This window comes from Aethalodelphis obliquidens, unplaced genomic scaffold, assembly GCF_003676395.1.
Source record: "Aethalodelphis obliquidens isolate GAN/ISIS:26980383/991018 unplaced genomic scaffold, ASM367639v1 scaffold4, whole genome shotgun sequence".
NCBI lineage: Eukaryota > Metazoa > Chordata > Mammalia > Artiodactyla > Delphinidae > Aethalodelphis > Aethalodelphis obliquidens.
The window spans coordinates 52,508,419-52,531,055 of NW_020837948.1; the positions used below are offsets into that span (position 1 = coordinate 52,508,419).

Sequence of the window (22,637 nt, forward strand, 5' to 3'; positions counted from 1 at the left end):
TCAGCAAATCCATGGATCAGGCAATGCTCAACTAGGCAATGAAATGTCCCCTCTCCCAACTGTAAAGTACTCCATACTTTACAAGTGGTTCTTTGGAGAACAAAGAGAGGTTTGTGAGGGAGGGAATCGTTTCTCAGTACAACTCTGCACTTCTGCTCGCTGAATCTTATTCTCATATTGGGGTGGGGTGGGGGATCCCAGTTCTTCAGGAATGGTTCCTCTGAGCAGTCTCTGCAGGCAGGTTTCTGACCCCAGTGGCTAGCAGATTATTCATAGCAATCCAAATATAGAAAATCAGTTACTCAAAAGTCTTTTGTCCTCGGCTTGGGGCCTTAGCTGCAATTCAGAAGCAAGATAAAAAGGTCCCACTCAACACACTGTTATATGGTTATTTTAAAATCTAAAGTATGCATTAAATTCTACTATACTGCATATAATTATAGAAGATTTCCATTTTTACAGAAATGCCAGTTTTATTAAAAAGACTGCCCTGAAGAGGTTATTTGAATGCTACTTATTAACTTTTTATGTAAATTTTATGGTGTTTTCATGGATCCTAATTCATCAATTAAGGTATAAAAGAAGAACATTGGCATTTTTTATAAATTTCTCATATTTTTTCAAATAAAACTTTTTGTCTAATAAAATTCTTCAGACAAAGTGTAGGTTTTTCTTTTTTCCAGAAAATCAGATATTCAATCATCGATTTAGCAAATACCTGTTTGTGTACCTACTTTATACCCAATGATATTCTAGTTACTTTGGGCATATCAGCAAACAAAATAAAGATCTCTGTCCTCATAGCCTGAGCAGGGAAAGAGAGACATTAAACAATAAACATAATAAATAAGTAAATTACTGAGCATGTTAGAAGCTGAATAATAGTATGAGAAAAAGAAAATGTAGAAGAGGATAAGGGAAATCAGGAGTGAGGCTGTAGGTAGGTGGACCAAGTAGTTTGAAATATTGAATAGGGTGGTCAGGGAAGCCTCAGAAAGAAGGTGACACGTGAGGAAACACATGGGATGGGAGGACAGAGGGATGGGGGCAGTTAGTCATATCTGGAAGAAGAGGGTTCTAAACAGAGGGCCCAGCCAATTCAGAGGCCCCCAGGAGGCAGTGTTTGTCTGGTGTGTTTGAGGAACAGCAAGAAAGTCAGTGTGCCTGGCTGCCCTAATATTATGAGGTTATGAAAAGGAGTGAAGAGTAATATAGGCGGTAAACTGAGAGTAAGGACACCAAATGAAAAAAGTATTTCAAGGAGAAAAGAATGATCAATCCTTGTCAAATACTACTAAAAGATCAAAGAATTTACCAGTGAGCTTAGCAGCAATAAATTTAGAGGTCGCCGATAACATTACATAATAACATTGGACCCAATGATTCATTCTACTAAAAAGGAATTTTACTATTTAATGAAAATTCTTGTAAAACAAATAGGTTTTTAACTACTAGTCAATGACCCATTTATTTCAAACAATATATTATACAATGAAATGAAATACAATGAGATGCATTTACACAAATAAAAAACCTGGCAGAGGACTTCCCTGGTGGTGCAGTGGTTAAGAATCCACCTGCCAATGCAGGGGACACAGGTTCGAGCCCTGGTCCGGGAAGATCCCACATGCCGCCAAGCAACTAAGCCCGTGCACCCCAACTACTGAGCCTGCACTCAGAGCCTGCAAGCCACAACCACTGAGCCTGCATGCCACAACTACTGAAGCCCGCACGCCTACTGCCTGTGCTCCGCAACAAAGAGAAACCACTGCAATGAGAAGCCCGTGCACCGCATTGAAGAGTAGCCCCCGCTCGCCTCAACTAGAGAAAGCCCATGCGCAGCAACAAAGACCCAATGCAGCCAAAAATTAATTAATTAATTAATTAAATTAAAAAAAAAAAGAAATGCATATAGAGTGCTTACTACACTAAGCACCAAGGATATAGAAGTGAGGGTACAGAAACAAAATTCCTGCAGTCAAGGAGCTTTCAGACTACTGTGGGGAATCAGGCAAGTATACAGATAACCACCATACAAAATTGTGCGTCAATTATATGAAACTACAGAGAAGGGGCAGGCTTCTAAGCCAAACTTGAGGGTGGGGTTACCTATCTGCTTAAATTTAATCTCAGAAAAATATGTAGTGATTATGGGCAAAAGACTTAACCAAACAAATCACAAAGGAAGGTACAATAAACTAATAAACATATGAAAAGGTGCTCAAATGAACTAGTTTTTAGGAAAATGCAAATTAAAATCATCCTGTGGCGTCAGGAGGCAGGACTTCAAATCTTCTCCAAAAAACAACTTGGAAATTGTTCAAAATTGTTAAAAAAAAAAAAAAAAAAAACCATTTCAGGATTCTGGTAATCAACCAAAGTCAAATAACTTAGTAAGAAGTACTTATTAATGAAACACTGTTGAAATTAGGGTAAGAACAGTGGGACTCTGTGACACTCCTGCCTGGGGCTGCTGCCATTCCTCCCCTGTGGTCAGGTGGTCAGGGATAGGGTTCTCCCTGGACCGTAGGCTAGGGCAGCTTCAAGGCCAGAGAGGCTCAATTGATCTGGAGCCAAAGATGAAAATATGCAGTCCAGCAGCATCGCCAGCAAATGTAGCAATCTCAGGAGCAAGTCTGAGGTAGCCATCCCAGTTGGGACAAGCAACCTCCTGACAACAAAACCATAAAGGTAATAGGTAGATCCTGGAAATGAGAGACCACAGAGGGGCTTGAACTCTGCAAACAACCCTGGCTGCCTCCACCCACATGCCTCAAGAAAACCATACTGTCCTCAAGTCCTGGGCTGATGGTGGAGCTGCTCACATGAACAGAGGACATGGAAGAAACTAGAAGGCAGGGCAGAGTAGAAACCTGCCTGAACTTTGAATGTGCTCCCCAACCCACATATAGATCGTTTGGGAAGGGTGGAAGTCTTACTCCATCCATCATGCTCAGGTGTCCAAGCATAACCTCTGACCAATCACTGACCATAAAGTTATGCATAAATAAATGTTGAGCAAACAAAGCCAGACTCAAAATAGTGCATCTTTTTTAGACGTGAGCTGTGTATGCTTAGCTAAAGACCCTAAACTATATCCTGAAATAATGGAGAATAACTAAAGGGTCTTAACCAGGGAGTAATGGATTGGAAATGCGTTTTATAACATCACTCTGTCAGGGTGGAAGTCAGATTGGCGGAGCACGAGATCAGAGACAGAAAGCAGAAACAATGGCCTGAGCCAAGACAGTGGCAATGGGAAAGGAGGGCAGAGGAGGCAGAGGTAAGCCAATGTGAGAGATTTTTAAAGGTGGAATAAACTGATATAATGATCCATCAGGTCTAGGTATTGAGGAGACAGAGGAATGTAAAAGCCTTCAGGTTTATGGCCTGAGCCAGAAGGATGGTAGAGCCATCTACTAAAAAAAAGAAGTCAACTGACAGGAGGTTGAAAGATGAGGAGCTCAATTTTCGGAGCTTGAGGTTACCGAACTCTAATCTGTGAGATCACCTATGTGATTAAACTTTGTACAAAGGCTATTATTTAGAAGCAGATAAATAAATGGAAATTCGGGACTGTAGTGGTCCAAAGACCTGGGTCCTTGCTCCAGTGGTAGCTCAGACTTGGGCAGGTCAATTGTTATCTCGGTGTCCAAGTTTATTCGTTTATTTAAGTTATCTTGACACAAAATGAAGAAAACAAGACTGCCCCATATACTTACAAAGTGTTGTCAGCCTAAAAAAGGATGCTGTAAAGCAAGAATACATGTGATTGCTGCTATAGCATGCAATTAGTTCTGGAAATTGTCACTAAAACAATATGACCAAAATGAAGCCATATATTTTGGAAAAGAAACCATATTTTTGCTATGTCAGATGACATGGAAAGCACCAAATAATTATTTTTAAAAGCACTAGAAGTAGTATGACAGTTCATTTAGGTAACCAGTTACAACATATACCTAGCAGAATCAGTCTTTAAAGTGAACACCTATTCTGTTCCTAAAAGGGAAGATAATGTTTTAGATATGTAATTTCACTCCAATATTTTAAATTTAAAAGAACAACCATTAAAATCCCATTTAGGAAATTTAGCAACACGTGTTTAAGAGGACCTAAAAATGAAAGCCTACACATGAGGGAAATTCACCAAAACAACCACAATTGTATTAGGGTAATGTGATTCTTTTATGATTTTTTTTTTCTATTTCTACAAACATTCAAGATCAGGGTAATGCTGTCTGTAACTGGAGGCCCAATCCAAGGCTTTAGAAATAAGCATTTTTCGAGTTCAAGCATGAAATTAACTCATAATAGATCAGAGCAGATGGGCAAATTACCCTAAAGAGACAGAATAGCTCCCCAGTCTGCAAGATTTGGCTATAATCAAATGGTGACTAAAAGAGACTGGTCAGTCATTAAAACTTAAAAAAAAAAAAAAAAAAATGAGATCAGTGGAGGAAACATTAGCATTGCCCACTACACTATTCAAGAAAGAGATTTCCTACCCTACATATCATTACTTTAAACAACTTGGCCTCAAATGGTAAGATTATCCCTACTGCAGAGCCAGATGTATGATGCCACTCTTAGATTATGCCACTAAATATTTCATTCATATAACTACACATGAGAATTTGTACTCATTCTGTGTTCACGCAATTGTGATTTGCCCACTTACAAAACAAAATGAATCATCACAATGACAGAAGCATTCCAGTTCATTTGACAATTCTATTCATTATAAATTAGATTCTGATATATATATATATCAGGATACAAATGTCAAAGGATATATATATATATACATATATATATATATATATAATTTGACATTGCTCGATGTGGATCCCTCTTTGAGAGACATTCTATCTGAATTCCATTCTATCCATTCTATTCTATCTGAATCTGAGGGTCAGATCCTGGGCTTGATAAACTTACCAGTGTTAACTCCCTAGGAGACTTTTTGAAATAGAGTCTGCCAGCCTGCTCAATGAACCCAAACATCACTGTCAGCCAAGAATGTGCTTTTAATTGTTAAATGTGCACAATTACTATCACTGTTTAAGTTCAATTGATAAATTTGTAAAGTATTACAGCTTTCCTTTCTGATACTCTTGATAGTCTTTAAAAATGGTGTTCAAAAATATTTAATTCACAAGTAATACAACTTGTTCTTCTTGAAGTGATTGCTTAAGATTTGCATATGCTTAAGTGACAGATCATATCATAACACACAATAAATTATGAATGAAAAACCTAGTGTAACTATGAGTCAATGTTTGTTACAAAAACACAGCATGCTGCTCCAAGTGCATTTTTCTCCTAATCTCCAAAGATAAACTAAAAAAACTCTACTTTAGTCTAATCAAGAGACTATGTGAATGCAATATATTTAATCTTTATCTAGTGACATTTGGGGCCAGAAATGATATTTCATTAACTCACAGTAGATGACTTAAACAAATACAGCATTACACTAAAACTAATAGCAATAACATGCTCACAGCCACCCTAAAAAGGATTAATACTGGGATATATAAAAAATGTTTTTAATAAGCTGGAGGAAGAAGAATAAAAGTTAAGCAAAATTATTTCAGGCCAACAAATGTATTTATTTGTTACTCACATAAAGCAATATTATACTTAAGAAACCTGTGGGAAACGTCTATTCTTTTCATAAACCTTAAAATTGTCACTAAATTTTAGCAAAGAATCTGTCTAAGGATATTGTGTACATAGAGATCAAAAAGTATAAGAGGATAGTTAATATTTCACCTTTAAAATAGAAAGCCTTACTTCCAACAACTCAATGTATAAATACCACAAAAATGAATGCATAGGCAAAGTAAAATAACCGTATTTAAGATATTAATTCCATTATTTACTCTCGAATTTGATTATGTTTCTGATAGAACTAGCCAGTAGGATTTATACAGTATCAGCAAATTGGAGACATGATGAAAAATTAGTCTTACTAGACACACATAGAAAGCACTTTTAACTCTCTTTAATAATGTCATGCTTCAAAATAAAAGAAATGAAATCTCTTAACAGAATGAGGCTATGTAATTCAAGATGTCATAATCTAACGGAAATGCACCCCCCAATTCTCTGTTTAGTTCTCTACTTTATAAATCCCTAAGTCAAAATTTGTAGAAATAATGGGTGAACTTCGAAGATGTCATGCTAAGTGAAATAAGCCAGTCACAAAAAGATAAATACTGTATGATTCCCCCTATATGAACTACCTAGAGTAGTCAAATTCATAGAAAGTAGAAGGGTAGTTGCCAGGGGCTGGGGAAGGAGGAATGAGGAGTTAGTGTTTAAGGGGTATAGAGTTTTGATTTTGCAAGATGAAAACAGTTCTGGAACTTGGTTGCACAACAATGTGAATGTACTTAAGGCTACTGAACTATACACTTAAAAATGGTTAAGATGATAAATTTTATGTTATGTATATGTATTTTACCATAATTTTTTAAATAAATAAAAATTTGTAGAAATAATATTTTATGTCTCTAGAGTCTTTTTCTGAGATTATTAATTTTAATATTAATGATAAATAAATTTAAAGTGCACTTGAAAAACCCATAATTTTAAGACATATGGGGGAAGGGGAAAAAAGAAAGTCAACTTAATTGAAATATATCATGTCACTTCATGATATATGCTTTAAAACAGTATATTCCTGGCTGTGAGTTGGTAATTGTGGGAGCTAAGTGATAGGTACATGGGAATTCATTATACTATTCTCTTTGCTTTTGTATGCTTAAAATTTTTCATAGTAAGACATTAAAAAAAAGATATCTGTGCAAATAAACAAAGTGAGAAATTCAGCACGGCAGCAGGATTGATGGGAAGGATAGGGTGGGTTTTCTAACAAGATAGTGTTAAAAGATGGAATGAAGTAAGATATGGAAATATTTTAGAATCTATTTTAAAAATATGAATTTGATGTAATTAGGATAATGTTGAAGGGTTTTAAGAAAATCAATGTGAATTAATCATAGTGAAAGACTACTGAAAGGAAGGAATTAAAACGGAATTAAAAATCAGGAATCAAGGGCTTCCCTGGTGGTGCAGTGGTTGAGAGTCCGCCTGCCGATGCAGAGGACACGGGTTCGTGCCCCGGTCCGGGAAGATCCCACATGCCGCGCAGCGGCTGGGCCCATGAGCCATGATCGCTGAGCCTGCGCGTCCGGAGCCTGTGCTCCGCAACGGGAGAGGCCACAACAGTGAGAGGCCCGCGTACCGCAAAAAAAAAAAAAAATCAGGAATCAAAAAGAAATTTAAATTGTTTAAATTTCTAAGAATAAAATTTAAAATTTTTACTCTATATAAATTAGGAAATAAGCCCTTTCAAGAAGGGTTCCTAAGCTGTCAGGGAAATAATCAAAATATTTCTAGTGTGCTGCTATGAAATTTCAAAATATAATCAAGTAGGTTTAACTGAAGAGACAGGGATTAATAGGGGGTGGGGAGCAGAGGCCTTTTAATTCTTCTTTAAGAATAACAGGACTTCCATGGCGTTCCAGTGGTTAAGACTCTGTGCTTCCATTGCAGAGGGCATGGGTTTGATCCCTGGTCTTGTAAGGTCCCTCATGCCGCCTGCATGCCGTGCAATGCGGCCAAAATAAATAAAATAAAATAAAATAAACAATTCTTCTGCATATCATTGTAAATCAAAGTAAATCAACTATACTTCAATTTAAAATTTTTTAAAAAAACGAGTAACATACAAAATAATCTAGTGTTATTTGTATAAAATTTAATCTCAAAATTAGTATTAATAGAATAGAATATTTTGTTTTCAGTACCTGAATGGTCTCTCTTCCTGTTTCTGCTATACAAAAGTGAGAGAATATAGTTGAAAAGCTATGGGAAATTATTTTACCAATAACCTGTAAAAGGTGATATCACAGAACTAATGTACTCATATCCAGTGAGTAAAAACACAAAAACAAAAGAAAAAATTTTAGAAGGCAAGTTGCTTTGAAGTTTTAAACTGCACAAATTCCCAAAAGGGCTCTGAATCTAAGACAAGGCTAAGAACATATGCTATGATGAATAAAGTTTAGGGTGAAGAATAAATTGTGATGACGCGGAAGAAAAGGAAGCATATATGTAATATACAAAGAAGTAGAGAGAACAGTACCAAAATTAAACCTATATACACATTACTTAGATTCAATATATGTCATGATTTTGCCACATTTGCTTCATCTATCCCTGGTATATTTTTTTCTTTGCTAACATCATTAGTATCATTTTATACCTTAGTCCATAATCAAATATCCCCAACTGTCTCAAAAAAGGTCCTTTTACAGTTGATTTGAGTCAGGGTCCAAAGAAGGTTCACACATCACATTAGGCTATGCCTTCTGATTTCTATTAATTTAGAGTAGTGCTATTCAAAATGTGGTCTGAACTGGTGCCAATTCAAGAACTAATTGTAAATTACCAGTCCCAAAACTGTTCTCAATCTGCAAACTCTTTGTTATGGGTCAATACGATAAATTCAGAAAAGGAAAGTAAGGACTTGGAAACTTTCATAGCAAGTTGACACTGTCAACACACCCAAGTGCATGGTCAGTGGACCCATCTAGTGAACCAGGCTGGTAATCTCACCCTCCCGTGATTGAGTCTCACATGATCTGAGCTGCACACTAGTTTTGCGCACCGGGACAGCTTACTGGTCGCTGCCCCAAGGATATTTTAAAAACAAAACAAAACAAAAAACTGGTCCTTAATTCTAAATAGTTAGAAGTGCAGTCCTCCTCCTCACTTCTTTATCCTACCATTAACTTTTTAAGGAAACTGGGTCAAATGTCCTTTAGATTTCTGAATTTTTCTATTTGCTTCCTGTGGTGTCAATTAACTTGGTCCTCTATCACTTGTCTTCCTTAATTGGTTCTATTCAGGTTCATCTTTGGGGGCAAGAATATTCCATAGACTGTGCTCTGTGATTCAGGTTATAAAACTTCAGAAAGTACATAATATCTGGATATTCTATTTTTAGTAATGATAAGATTGAATGCTAGGTTCAGGTAATGATAAGTCAATCCCTCTTTTGTAAATTTCACATCAATTTTTCACCTTATATTTTCATCTACTGATTATTGTTGACTAATTCATTTCATTAGGGATTGAAAAGTGGTGACTTTCTAATTCTATCATCCTTTCCATATTTATTAGATGGAATTCTCAGGGAAAAAACAATTTTCCTTATCAAATTAGGCTATTTAGTTACTATGAGATATAATTCATGCAGGAAAGACAGGATAAATGCTTATTTCTTTCCTTTTGACTAACAATTTTCAGACCAAGGAGTTGATGAGTTGATGTCCTAGATACTCCCAATGGTGTTCAATGAGTTAGGTTTGGAGTCTCTTCTGCTCCACTCACTCACTCTCTCTCTCTCTCTCTCTCTCTCTCCCCCTCCCTCTCTCTCTCTCTCTTTTTCCCCACCCCCCCCATCCCTCCCTCCTTCTCTAACATTATGAGCCCATGGGTTTTTAAGATATATACAGACATATATTGGAGATATAAAGGGCTAGGCTTCAGAACTCCACAATAAAGCAAATATCAAAATACAGCGAGTCACATGAATTTTTTGGTTTCCCAATGCATATAAAAGTTATGTTTACACTATACTAAGTTATGTTTCCCAATGCATATAAAAGTTATGTATACACTATATTAAGTGTGCAATAGCATTAGGTCTAAAAACACATTGTATGAACAAAAAGTACTTTATTGCTAAAAAATGTTAACCATCATCTGAGCCTCCAGTGAGTCATAATCATTTTGCTGGTGGAGTGTCTTGTCTTGATGTTGATGGCTGCTGACTCATCAGGGTGGTGGTCACTGAAGGTTGGGATGGCTGTGGCAATTTCTTAAAATAAGACAACAATGATGTTTGCAACATCAACTGACCACTTCTTTCACCAACGATGTCTCTGTAGTATGCAATGCTGTTTGATAGCATTTTACCCATTTTGAATTTCTTTCTAAACTGGAGTCAGTCCTCTCAAACGCTGCTTCTGCTTTATCAACTAAGTTTATGTCATATTCTAAATCCTTTGTTGTCAGTTCGTCACAGCATCTTCACCAGGAGTAGATTCTATCTCACGAAACCACTTTCTTTGCTCACCCGTAAGAAGCAACTCCTCATCTGTTCAAGTTTTATCATGAGATTGCTGTAAGTCAGTCACATCTTCAGGCTCCACTTCTAATGCTAGTTCTCTTGCTATTTCTCCTACATCTGCAGTGACTTCCTCCACTGAAGTCTTGAACCCCTCAAAGTCATCCATGAGGATTGGTCAACTTCTTCCAAATTCCTGTTAATGTTGACATTTTGACTCCTTCCCATGAATCACAGTGTTCCTAATGGCACCTAGAATGGTGAGTCCTTTCCAGGAGGCTTTCAATTGACTTTGCCCAGATCCAACTGAGGAATCACTATCTTTGGCAGCTATAACCTTATGAAATGTATCTCTTACAAAATGTGACTTGAAAGTTGAAATTACTCGAACCATGGGCTGCAGAATGGATGCTGTGTTAGTAAGCATGAAAACAATATGAATCTTGTACATCTCCATCAGGGCTCTTGGGTGACTAGGTACATTGTCAATGACCAGTACTATTTTGAAATGAATCTTTTTTTCTGAACAGTATGTCTCAACAGTGGGCTTAATATATTCAGTTAACCACTTATAAATAGACGTGCTATCATCCAGGCTTTTTTGCTCCATTTATAGAACACAGGCAGAGTAGATTTAGCATAACCTAAAGGGCCCTAAAATTTTCAGAATGATAAATGAGCACTGGCTTCCACTTAAAGTCACCAGCTGTATTAGCCCCTAACAAGATAGTCAGCCTTTATGTCTTTGAAGTTTTGAAGCCAGGCATTGACTTCTCCTTTCCAGCTGTGAAAGTCCTAGATGGCATCTTCTTCCAATAGAAGGCTGTTTTGTCTACACTGAAAATTTGTTGTTTAGTGTAGGTACCTTAATTGATGATCTTAGCTAGATCTTCTGGATAACTTGCTGCAGCTTCTACATTCAGCCCTTGCTGCTTCACCTCACACTTCTATGTTATGGAGATAGTTTCTTTCCTGAAACCTCATGAGCCAAACTCTGCTATCTTCAAACTTTTCTTCTGTAACACCCTCACCTTTCTCAGCTGTCATAGAATTGAAGAGATAGGGCCTTCCTCTGGATTAGGCTTCGGCTTATGGGAAGTCATCCTGGTTTGGTCTTCTATCCCAACCACTAAAACTTTCTTCTTATCAGTAGTAAGGCTGTTTCACTTTCTTATCATTTGCATATTCACTGGAGTAGCACACTTAACTTCCTTCAAGAGCTTCTGCTTTGCATCCACAGCTTGGCTAACTGTTTGGTGCAAGAGGCCTAGGTTTTCATCTACTCAGCTTTTGACATGCCTTCCTCACTAAGCTCAATCATTTCCAGTTTCTGATTCAAAGTGAAGATAGGCAATGCTTACTTTCACTTGAGCACTTAGAGCCCATTTTAGGGTTATTAATTGGCCTAATTTCAATATTGCTGTGTCTCAGGAAATAGGGAGGCCCGAGGAGAGGGACAGAGATGGGGCAATGGCCAGTCAGTGGAGCAGTCAGAACACACACATTTATTAAGTTCGCTGTCTTAATGGACAGGATTCCTGGCACCCTCAAACAATCACAATACTAACATCAAAGATCACTGGTCACAGATCACCATAACAAATATAATAATGAAAAAGTTTGAAATACTGTGAGAATTATCAAAATATGACACAGAGACACGATTAAGCAAATGTTGTTGGAAAAGTGGTACCAATAGACCTGCTCGAGGCAGGGTTACCACAAAACTTCAATTTGTAAAACATGCAATATCCATAAAGTGCAATAAAGCAAAGTGCAATAAAACAACGTAACCCTATAATGTGTTTCAAACAATTGCATTCATTGTTATTTACCATCTTCTGCTCCCCTTATTGTAGAGAATTCAGAACAATACACTACAGACAATTACGGTATATTTGGTGCTAACAGATTTTCATGAAGGTTTCTGAAAACCTAACTACAATTTCATTCATAGCTTTATTTCTATAACAAAAGATGCTGAAAATTTCAAACAACCAACTAAAAATTATAACCACAATATAACTGTCCACGTGCCAGAAACTGTGCTAAACTTTTTGAATGCAAATCTCATTTAACGTATACAATAGCCATGTTAGGTGAGTATTACTATTATTCCTATTTTATAGATAAAGAAAATGAAGTTTGGAGACATTAAGTAATTTGTCTAAAATCCAGTTAGTAAATGGTAGAGTCAGGATTTGTACTCAGGTCTATCTAACTCTGAAGCCCATGCTATTAACCACTATCTTTAATATCTGACAGACCATCATGTTAAACAATGGCTCTCAACAAAAGTGTACCGCCTTCCTGAAGGGTTTGGAGATGATGGGGGTAGGAGAACAAGAAGAACTATCCTGCCCAGATGCCAATAGAATTAAGCCCCACTGAAAAAATACTGATTTAGAAGTATTCTCCTTAATCTGCATACCTCCAGATATAAAAATTAGGACTATTTTGATTATTTTAAGAAACTTCTTCCTTTCAAAAATTTTAAATTATTTACATGTTTCATTAATTCACATTGCTTTTCTCATCAACTTTGCAGGAAAAAATGATGCTTTGCCTTATATAAAAAGTTGAATTATACCAATTCTCTAAACATTGTCATAATTATTTTAAAATTAAAAAATAAAATGGGTGGTACCAAAGTGATTTGTGAACAAACCTGAACGTATGAGTGACAATATATGTACTCTTTAAAGGAGCCTCTACATACAGGGATAAACAAAGGTTTTTTAAAAAATAAGGGGCAAAAAGGGGCAGAGAGAGGCATTAAAAAGTTGTATTAGGAAACTTTTGGGGATAACGGATATGTTCACTCTCATGATTGTAGTGAAGGTTCAAGGTCCGTACATAGGTCAAAACTGATCAAATTATACACTTTAAATATGTGCAGTTTATTGTTTGTCAATTATACATCAATACAACTATTTTTAATATAAAAATTAATTTCTGGAGCCTAAAAAGTAAAAGAATATTCTAAGTATTGTCTCCAAACAGTCCCACAAAGCCTGAGATGTAATACAGATGGAAGGTTAAAGGAAATAAAGTGACTGATTCACAATTTCCTTCTTAAACTGGGTACAGAACTGCAGAAATTAAGTAGTAAAAATACTAATATTCCAAAATACAGAAGAGAGGGATCTCCTTGCTGGAGTCCCTTTTCCTAATTCAGATCAACAGCATGCACTGAGGCAGGGCTGGGTGAGAAACCACAGTCAACACCATGCAGACATCCAGTCCCAGAAGTCACCCACTGGCCACACAGAGCCCACATATTATACATCACTGGCATGCTGGGTTTGGTCCTCACTGTGTTTAAAAAATATCTTTTTTAATTAGTTGCCAACCTTTAAAAATTTAGATTTTATCCCCAAATCTTTTTTACTTTTCTTGGAAGATCTGGTAAAACCCTAGGCCCATGTTTCCAACCTGGTCTCAGGCCAAGCACTCTGGTCAGCCACAGGCCCCAAGACTCAGTGTCCATTCTGTCTTGTCCCTGGCAGCTTGACCCACTTACATTACCCAACCAGGTCTTCACAGACTTTTGAGTTTGCAGTCCTTACCCTAAGGCTATAAAGATTTTCTCTGATGAATGTTTTGTTTTGTTTTGATACTATCTACAGGCTTACCCCCACATTAAAGAGAACAGCCCTTAATTAAAGGTGCAATTCTTACTCCAAAGGGTAGGGAACTCAGCAGAAAGTGGCAGCAAACAAGAAACTAGACTTAGCCATACCCATCCGTGAAGTAGAGGCCAGGCCAGAATAAAAACAAATCCTGGAAACTGGTTCTTATGGCACTAGTTTCAACAAATTCAGTGAAGAAACTTCTGACATAAAATTTGTCTCTTGGAGATCTTCCCCAGAGTCTCCCAACACACACACATACATACATACACACACACACACACACACACACACACACACACACACACATACATACACACACAGACCCAACTTCCTACCTTTCTGCTCCCCAACTCTGCTAGGTCACTGAAATGGTAACAGGAATCTCTATTATCCTGCTTCCAACTTAAGATAAAAGAAAAATTCTTTTTTTAACCTGGTGAAAAGGGAAGTTCCCAAGGAATAATCACACAAATTATTACAGGACAAAAGGGGTCAGAAACCTATTCTCATTCAATGAATAAACAACCAACGTTTTAATCATTACATATCAGAAGCATTAATATTAAAGTCAGGAAGAAGACAAAGAGAGCTGTTATTACTATTAACATTTTTCTACTCAGTTCATAAATAGTAGGGAGAAATATTACAAAGAAGGCAACAAAAAACTCCTCATTTGCAGATAACCTCACTCTACCTAGAAGACACAAGAGAAATCACTGAAAAATTATGAAAATTAACAGGAGAATTCAGTAAGATGACTGAATGGTTACAAAATTAATATACAAAAATTAGCAGTTCTTTTATATGTCAATAATAATCATAGAAGAAATAAGATGAATAAAAATTCAAACACAATAGCAAACAAAATTTTTAAATACTCAGGAACAAAATTAATAAAAGATGCTAGTAAGGTCATGTTATCCTAGAGCAAGAGATGCCTTAAAAGTTTATGAACTGTCCCATCACTAGCTTAGAGAGTGGGGCTAGAATCCACCACAAGAAATTGACTCTATACCTCTGAACCCTCACATGAGCTCCCCTGTCAAAGCTTAGCTGATATACGACCCAAGAGGAATCATGGCTTCTCCTCCCAGTGACAATCTAGATCTGATCAAGGCCTGCATTTCCCTAGCCTCTAGATCTGAATCATAGGAATAAGCTCAAAACTGTTCTCATTTCTCAGATTTCATATAGGAAACAGCTAATCAGCAGAGAATCAGGATTCACCACTTTTTCACGGATCAGATAAAATGTCAAGTAGAGAAAACTTACTTATTCTCTAAGAACAGTATTTCAAGGAACTCTTAAAGAGCTTTTGGCAGAGAACCTTACCAAATGTATGTGTGGAAATAAATGAGTACATAGACCTTTTACATTATTACTACTGAATAGAATCAAAAGAAAGAATGTTTTGGAAGTATTTATATTATTAAGAAATTCCCAGTGAATACAGTCCTCAATATTTCAGAATTTGTGATTATTTGACTATGGTTTGGTTTCTGGATTATCTTTCCACTCTCTGGACAAAAGTAGTTTCCTAAGAAAATTAATAGTGTAAGCAAATGGTTTGAAGCACCACAGAAGCATCTGTTTACATTCAGATAATTAATATGCTAACAACTCTTATTATTAAATTGAAGCAGTTCACCTAAGGACTTTTGTAGATAATACTTCATTAGCCTAATTATAATGAGTATATATAGCTGAAGTAATAAAATGGACATCTGTTTTAAAACATTCTTCAATTTAAGCCTTCTACTAAATCAAACTAGCTTTCATACATTACTTTCAATTACTGAGGTTTTCGTGGCGGGGGGGAACAAAAAAAAAACCCCATTGAAATAGAAAATAAAATTTTCTTACCTTTGAAGTTCTCCATTCCCAGCCATCGCCTATCTTCTGTGAATGTTTAATGAATTCTGCACAATAATGCTGGAACGTTTCTTCTCCAAAGAACTCATCTTCTTCCATACTAAATAACAACTGAAACATAAAAACTATTAGCATCAGCTGTGGAATGAATACTAAAAAGAATTCAGCTAATTCACTTATTTCTTTAAACAAACAAAAATTTGGGATGTATATTGGAAAATAACCTCAGAGCCACTCCAAAAAAAAAAGTGTTTTGTTTCCATCTTTCTCACCCTATCCCCCTTTTTTAATCAGGAAGAAAATGTGATCAACATGAAAACCCAGGGACTTCCCTGGTGGCACAGGGGTTGGGAATCCGCCTGCCAATGCAGGGGACACGGGTTCAAGCCCTGGTCCGGGAGGATCCCACATGCAGCAGACCAACTAAGCCTGTGCACCACAACTACTGAGCCTGTGATCTAGAGCCCGCACTACTGAAGCCCACGTGCCTAGAGCCCGTGCTCCGCAACAAGAGAAGCCACCGCAATGAGAAGCCCACGCACTGCAACGAAGAGTAGCCCCTGCTCACGCAACTAGAGAAAGCCCGTGCACAGCAACGAAGACCCAATGTATCCAAAAATAAATAAATAAATAAATTTATTTTTTTTTAAAAAAAAAAACATGAAAACCCAAAACCTAGCTTTGTATTGATAACAAATACGTATCTATGGTTCAAAAAGTTTAGTTTGTCCATAAATTAACTTTCAAGTGTTCATTATCTCACTTCTTCTAAGCTAATGCTTCCAAACAACCTCCTCACGCTTCCTTCTCTATCTCCTACCTTAGCTCTATATAGGCAGCATCACAGTGATTAGTGGAGCTGGGCTGTTCTTCACACCTTATATTAGAGTTCAACTCACTAACAAAAGATGTTCTAAAGCCTGAAAGTATTTGTTTTGCAAGGTGTAAGGTGATGATCACCTAATTAATTACCTACTTTATTGAGTTTACAAGTGTGCCAAAATCAAGGATTACCCACATATTTGTTATATAAATCTATCTAAAACATGAAACATTGTTTATAGAAAGAAAATTTTAGAGCAGCTGGAAGGAAACTCAGATTATATAGTTCAAGTCTCTTGATGAGAAAAGTTGGACCAAGTGAATTCCCACATTCTCCTCATTAGTGATAAGCATCATCAGGACAATTAGCACTTGTTAACTGCTTACTATGTCAGGGGCTTATGCTAGACACTTCACATTCCCATTTAATCCTCACACAACCCAAAGGCTGCTGTTATCCTCATTCCTCAAATGAAAAAGAGTAAGTAATCTGCTCAAGAATACAAATGAGGAAAAGTTCAAACCCCAGTTTGGCTCCGGGGCCAATGATCTGTCTATACTAGCTGATTCTCAGTCCAGTGTTCTTTCTGAATATTCAAATTTAGTATGACCTACATAAGAATTTGTTCACTCATCCAACAAATACATATTGTATGTAAGTAGTAGGCACTGTGCATAGGTAAAGGTTAGATACACAAAAATGAAAAAGTGTATAGTTCTTGCCTTGTAAGAACTTATCTTGAATGAAGCATTGTAGGATGTTGAGCAGCATTCCTGGTCTCTATCCACTGGGATGCCAGTAGCGTCCCTTTCCCCAGTTGTGACAACCAAAAATGTCTCCAGACATTGCCAAAGGTTACCTGGGGGACAGTCACTCTACAGCTGCTTACTTCTCTGTCCTTCGTGGTTGCAGAAGCGTTTACCCACCTGGCAAACTCATACACATTCTACAGGTGTCCCTCCAGGATGCTTCCATCAAGATGTACCTTGTTTCCCCCACTAGACCATGAACATCTTGAGGACAAGATTCGAGTCTAATTCATCTTGGTACCCCCAGCACCCAGCTTAGTGCCTGGCTCTAGACTGAACCTGATAAACATTTGTTGGATGAATGAATAAGTAAATGAAGTATGAACTGTAAAAAAAAAAGAACTTATCTTGCAATGAAGGGAGATAACCAGTAACAATAATTACAGCAGAAACTCTCTTATAAGACCAACCTCCATTCAACTTGCCAGATTAACTGACACAGCATCTATTCCCTCTGTAAAACAATGACTGATGTCTGCAGCATGCTTTTTATGAAGCATCTCTGCTCCTATCAGTTGAGTGTACTTTCACAAACCATATTCATGTATCATAAATACATACTTTAATTAAATGCAACACAAACCAAACCAATAAAATGTAAGTAAAAAAGAAACACAACTGTTATTTCTAAGACGTAGACTTTATAAAGACTTGGAAAGACTACAAAGGTAAGTCTTCATAAGAAAAAACAAACTACTATTGAACTAGTTATAGACAATACAACTGAAAAGACTGGCTGAGGGGGAAAAAAATCATACAAATCAAGGATTATGCACTCAGATTGCGGCACAAGTGGCTTGAGTTCTTTCTTTTAAACCAAAACTAGAAATTTACGGGATGCATTCCAGGTTCAGTATAATTAAGAATGAACAATGAATTCCAATCAAGTACCCATACTCAAAGAAAATGCCTTGGTCATACATGAGAAAATTCGCAAATGAATGTTTATATGTTTTAAGTTGAAATAAAATGTTTTAAGTACAAATGTATTTTTTTAACTCTAGCTTTAGTCAGATTTCTCAATTAACAGCTCAATTCTTAATTCTGACAGCAATGCAAAAGAGGACTTCGAGTTAAAGTATATACAATGGAGTGATGCACAGATTATGGTAGGCACAAGAAGAGTTCCTTACAAAGAGGGGATGGTGTGGGAAAGTGTCTGGGGTGAGGGTGGAGATGAACCTTTAAGGTTAAGTAGGAGTTTTTGCAGGGCAAATTGTCAGTGAGTGAAGCACAAGGGTTAGAATAGTGGTCCAAGCGGGGAGGACAGTGTGAACCAAGGTAAGTAAGGGTGTACAGAACCGCAAGTTTGATGTCACCAACATGATAAAGAGAGTATAGTAAGACAGAGATAGTCAAATCCCATGCAAGTTAAATCTGTCTGCCCTCACTAGTGGAGGAGAAATGGATGGAAAGGGCCTCAAAGATACCAGATAGAATAGTGATGAACTTCCTGAAAGGTCACTTGTGTGCCATGCCAGAGTTTGGACTGTCTCCACAGGAAACAGAGAATCAGATGTTGGAGCTGAAAAGGTCAGAATAGTAAATCATCGGTGGTTCTGTGGAAGATGGATCTGAAGGGTACAGCCTGAGGGCAGGGAGGAGAGTTAGAAGCTGTTGCTGGATGAGAGGTCATGAGGATCTAAAGCCAGGCAATGAAATGGAAATGAAATGGAAAGAATATGCATCTTAAGTTATGGAGGCAAGCTAAAATGAACTTAAGAGATTTGCAAGTCATCTGTTTAAAAGAGACAAATGAAACCATGAGGGTGAATACTGCCCAGCTGGAATGCATACAGCAAATTCTTAATAAGCCTTCTGGTGGGTCATGAAATCTTACACTAAATTTTGTATGTATATGCCTATCTATATTTTGGAAAGGAAAGATTCTATAATTTTCAACAGATTGTTTGAGGGGTCTTAACCAGAAAGTTAGGAACCTCTGTGCATAGTGAGAAGAGCAGTGGGTTGAGGAAGAAACCTTCAGAGCAGCAACATTTAAGGGACCTACTGAGGAAGAGGAATGAACAAAAGAGCTAGAGAATGAGTCAGGCATTAGGAGATCCTAGCAAGAGCAGTGCCACAGAGCCCAGGGAGTAGAGAATAGCTAACAAAGAACCAACAATGTCAAAAGAAAAAGAGAGGTCCATTAAGAAAAGGACTGAAAACATCCATGGAGCTTGAAAATGAAGCAGTCATTGATGCCTTAGTGAGCAGTTTCAGGAATGGTGGAGAGAGAAGCCAGATTGTGGTGGGCTGAGGAGAAAACTACAAGTGAGGAAATAAGTAAAAACTTTGTAGACTACTTTTCAAAAAATTTGATTGAAAAGTGATACAAATTGGTAACAGAAGCAGCACATAGGCTTAAGGGAGGATACTGTTTTTCCTAAGAAAGGGAGATATGAATATATGTTTAAGCTGAGCAAAGGGGGTTGGAGAGAGGTAAAAGTTGAAAATACCAAAGAGAGAAAGTGACTGATGAAGCAATATCCTAAAGGGGCTAGGAGGAGATGTGGTCATCAGCACAGGATGGATTTGAACAACACAATTAACACCTTGTCCCTTGCAATCAGAGGAAAGGCATTTGAGGATGAACATAAAAATTAGAGAAGTTTTTCAATGGCACCCCAAATTAAGGAAGACAAAGTCTGATCATCACAAGATTTTCAGATGCAGGGGTAGAGGATAATGATAAAAGCAGAGTGTTTGAGAAAGCGAGTATAGATTAGGAATTGATGGTGAAGAAGAAGAGAGGACAACATTTTAAGATGAGCAGGTACAAGTGAAGGCCCAGCACAGGTTGCGAGCCTGAATTTGTAGTGCAACACTCTGTGAGGTATTGTGGTTGCCTTCGGCAGTCCTCAGCTCCCGAAGTGTCAGAACAAGCAGAGAGGGCTGCAATGAATATGCATGCAAGTTGAGGTTTTGCTGGGTTGAGTCAGTGGAAGGATAAGGATGAAAGAGGAAACAGAATATGCTAGTGAGAACAGCTCAGTGGTCCAGATTATGTAGAAAAAGAAAAGATGCCAAGAGAAGGTTAAAGGGGCTGGGAAAATATGGCAGTATCAAGAAATACTGCATATGAAAGAGGGTAAAGGACAACTGCAGTGAAAGGAGGGAAATGGAAGATGGGAAGACTATGAGATTTAGAAATTGAGAAGGTCTCAGCTGTGGCCATGGAAATAAGTATATAAGGTAGCTTGGAGATGGAGGTCACTGGAGCTCAGGAGGTTTAAACAACTATAAGACGTGTAATGTTTACTGTCTTCCACATGGACACTGAAGTCATTTAGGATTATTCTGAGAGCTACTGGGAATGGAGAGCTCTTTAAAAAATATGTAAGTTAAACTAGGAGATTTAGAAATGACAAGGGGCAAACGGTAGAAGACAATAGAGCACAGAGGTGGTAAGTAATATGTGGTATATAATGCCAAGTCCATCAAGAATAATCACTAAAAACCAATACCTGTGTTCATGATAGCCAAACACAGCCTTGGATTCCTTCTCAAGATGACCCTCAAGGCAGCAACTACCAGTGATTAGGGACAGCATGTGAGAAAAAAGTCTACCTTGCCATACCTGGTAGAGCTGAATTTCATGAGCCTCAAAGGAGCAGGAATATTTACATGAGGCTGGAGAAGCAGTAACCTAAAGTTGGCTCTTCAGAAGTGGGGTTACCAGCAATCTCAGTACACTGAGCTTTGTAGAGTGGAGGAAAAAGCCTCCATTCAAAGAGTTTTTGGGTTTTGTTTGTTTGTTTGTTTGTTTTTTAAGTCAAGTTTCCTTTAAAACGAGTTAGTGGAAGCACTAACCTGTGCAGATGTTAACATCATGTAAGATACGTGTAGAAACATCCACACTACATCCAGTCACCACTCCCACCCTGGAGATTCACAATGCACATTTATATGGGGAAACTATTAACTCAGGGTTTCCCAACTCTTTTGACCACAAAATTCTTTTTCCTGGGAACACTTTTTAACATCTTACTCCACAGAATGTAGTAAAGGAAATAATGAATTAAGGGTTTAGACAAGTTTTTTTTTGCTGTGGATGTGTGATCCTGAGATCACAATGGAGAGGAACAGGGGAACAGTGGGAGAACAAGTTTGGGAAGAGAAAGCACCAAGTACAAGAACCAAGTACAGAAGAGTCGATAAACTCTAGGGGCTTCTACAAAGGCAGTCAAATGTTTCAAGGTGTAAGTGAGATCTCCAGTTTACACAAAGAATTCTGGGTAACAAGGTGCTTCAGTGCAGATACAAGTTGAGAAAGTGACATCTAAGAAGTCTGTAAAAGGAAGAACAGAAGCTAACAGCAAAAGGAGGAGGTAAAGGGAAAAGACTGTGCAAAAGCCTAAGAATGTAAGAGAAGGTCTAGTAATTGAAGAACTCTTGTCTGACTGAAATACAGAGGTAGAGGAAGGGTACTGAGAAAACCACAGTTGATGAAGACAAGACAGCCTTGTAGCCTGAGGGCTCTAAAGGGTTTTGAAATGGTAGTAAACTGAGCAGATTTGCATTCTGGTTTCCAAAAGGGACTACAGATCTAACCAGACTGAAGACCCCTTAAAAGGTCCTTACAATCATTTAGGAGAGACAAAATAATGCTAAACAGAGCCAAAGATTGGCAGTAGGGTAGAAGAGAGACGGATTCAAAAGATATTTTGATAGTGTAGTATACTCATCACAACAACTGGCTGACCTTGGTATGTAAGGGATTGAAGGGAGAAAAGGTTCAAGAAAGAGTCCTAGCTCTTGGCCTTAAGTGGTGGTCTACTGACTGAAACAGATCCCTCTAGGAAAAGCAGGTCTGGGGAGTGAGATGGGTTTAATGTAGCGCTACGGAGTTTGAGTTTGAAATACCTATGGAATACCCAGCAAAGAGATCTAGCAGGGATTTTGAGATGGATCTGGAACTCAAGAGGAAAGAGAAATCTGAGCTAGAAATATTGATTCTAAATCAGCATTTCATAGATAACAGAACACATTTGATCACTCAGGGAGAGGACAGAGAACAAGAATAGAAAGACCAAAACAAAGTGGTTAGAGAAATCATTTTTCCGACTATATGATGACTGTGACATATACTGAGAGATACTAAATCAAAGAAAAATTGAATTTAATTCATAAAGAATACTAATACATTTTGGAACATTCTATAAATTCCAAACAAACCCTCACTTAATAATAAAATTGAACTAAGTGAAAACACTCCATTCCCTAAGCCCTCCAGTTACTTGAGGTTTACTGAACTCTTCAAAATGTTAGTCGAAACATAAAATTTCACTCAATAGCCATAGTTTATCTAATTAACAGCACTGTGCCACTAGCAAGATGACTGAACATCA

General features: G+C 37.5%; 1 protein-coding gene across 5 annotated transcripts in view; it reads right to left on the reverse strand.

Moving 5' to 3' along the window:
* ATG10 (autophagy related 10) overlaps positions 1–22,637 on the reverse strand; it is a 222,796-nt gene that overhangs the window by 191,955 nt on the left and 8,204 nt on the right. For all 5 annotated transcript variants that reach the window (XM_027100701.1, XM_027100699.1, XM_027100702.1 and 2 more), the window contains exon 2: positions 15,646–15,765. In XM_027100701.1, coding sequence (XP_026956502.1) covers positions 15,646–15,671 — 26 coding nt within the window. In that variant the 5' untranslated portion in view covers positions 15,672–15,765. The remainder of the gene's footprint in view (positions 1–15,645; positions 15,766–22,637) is intronic.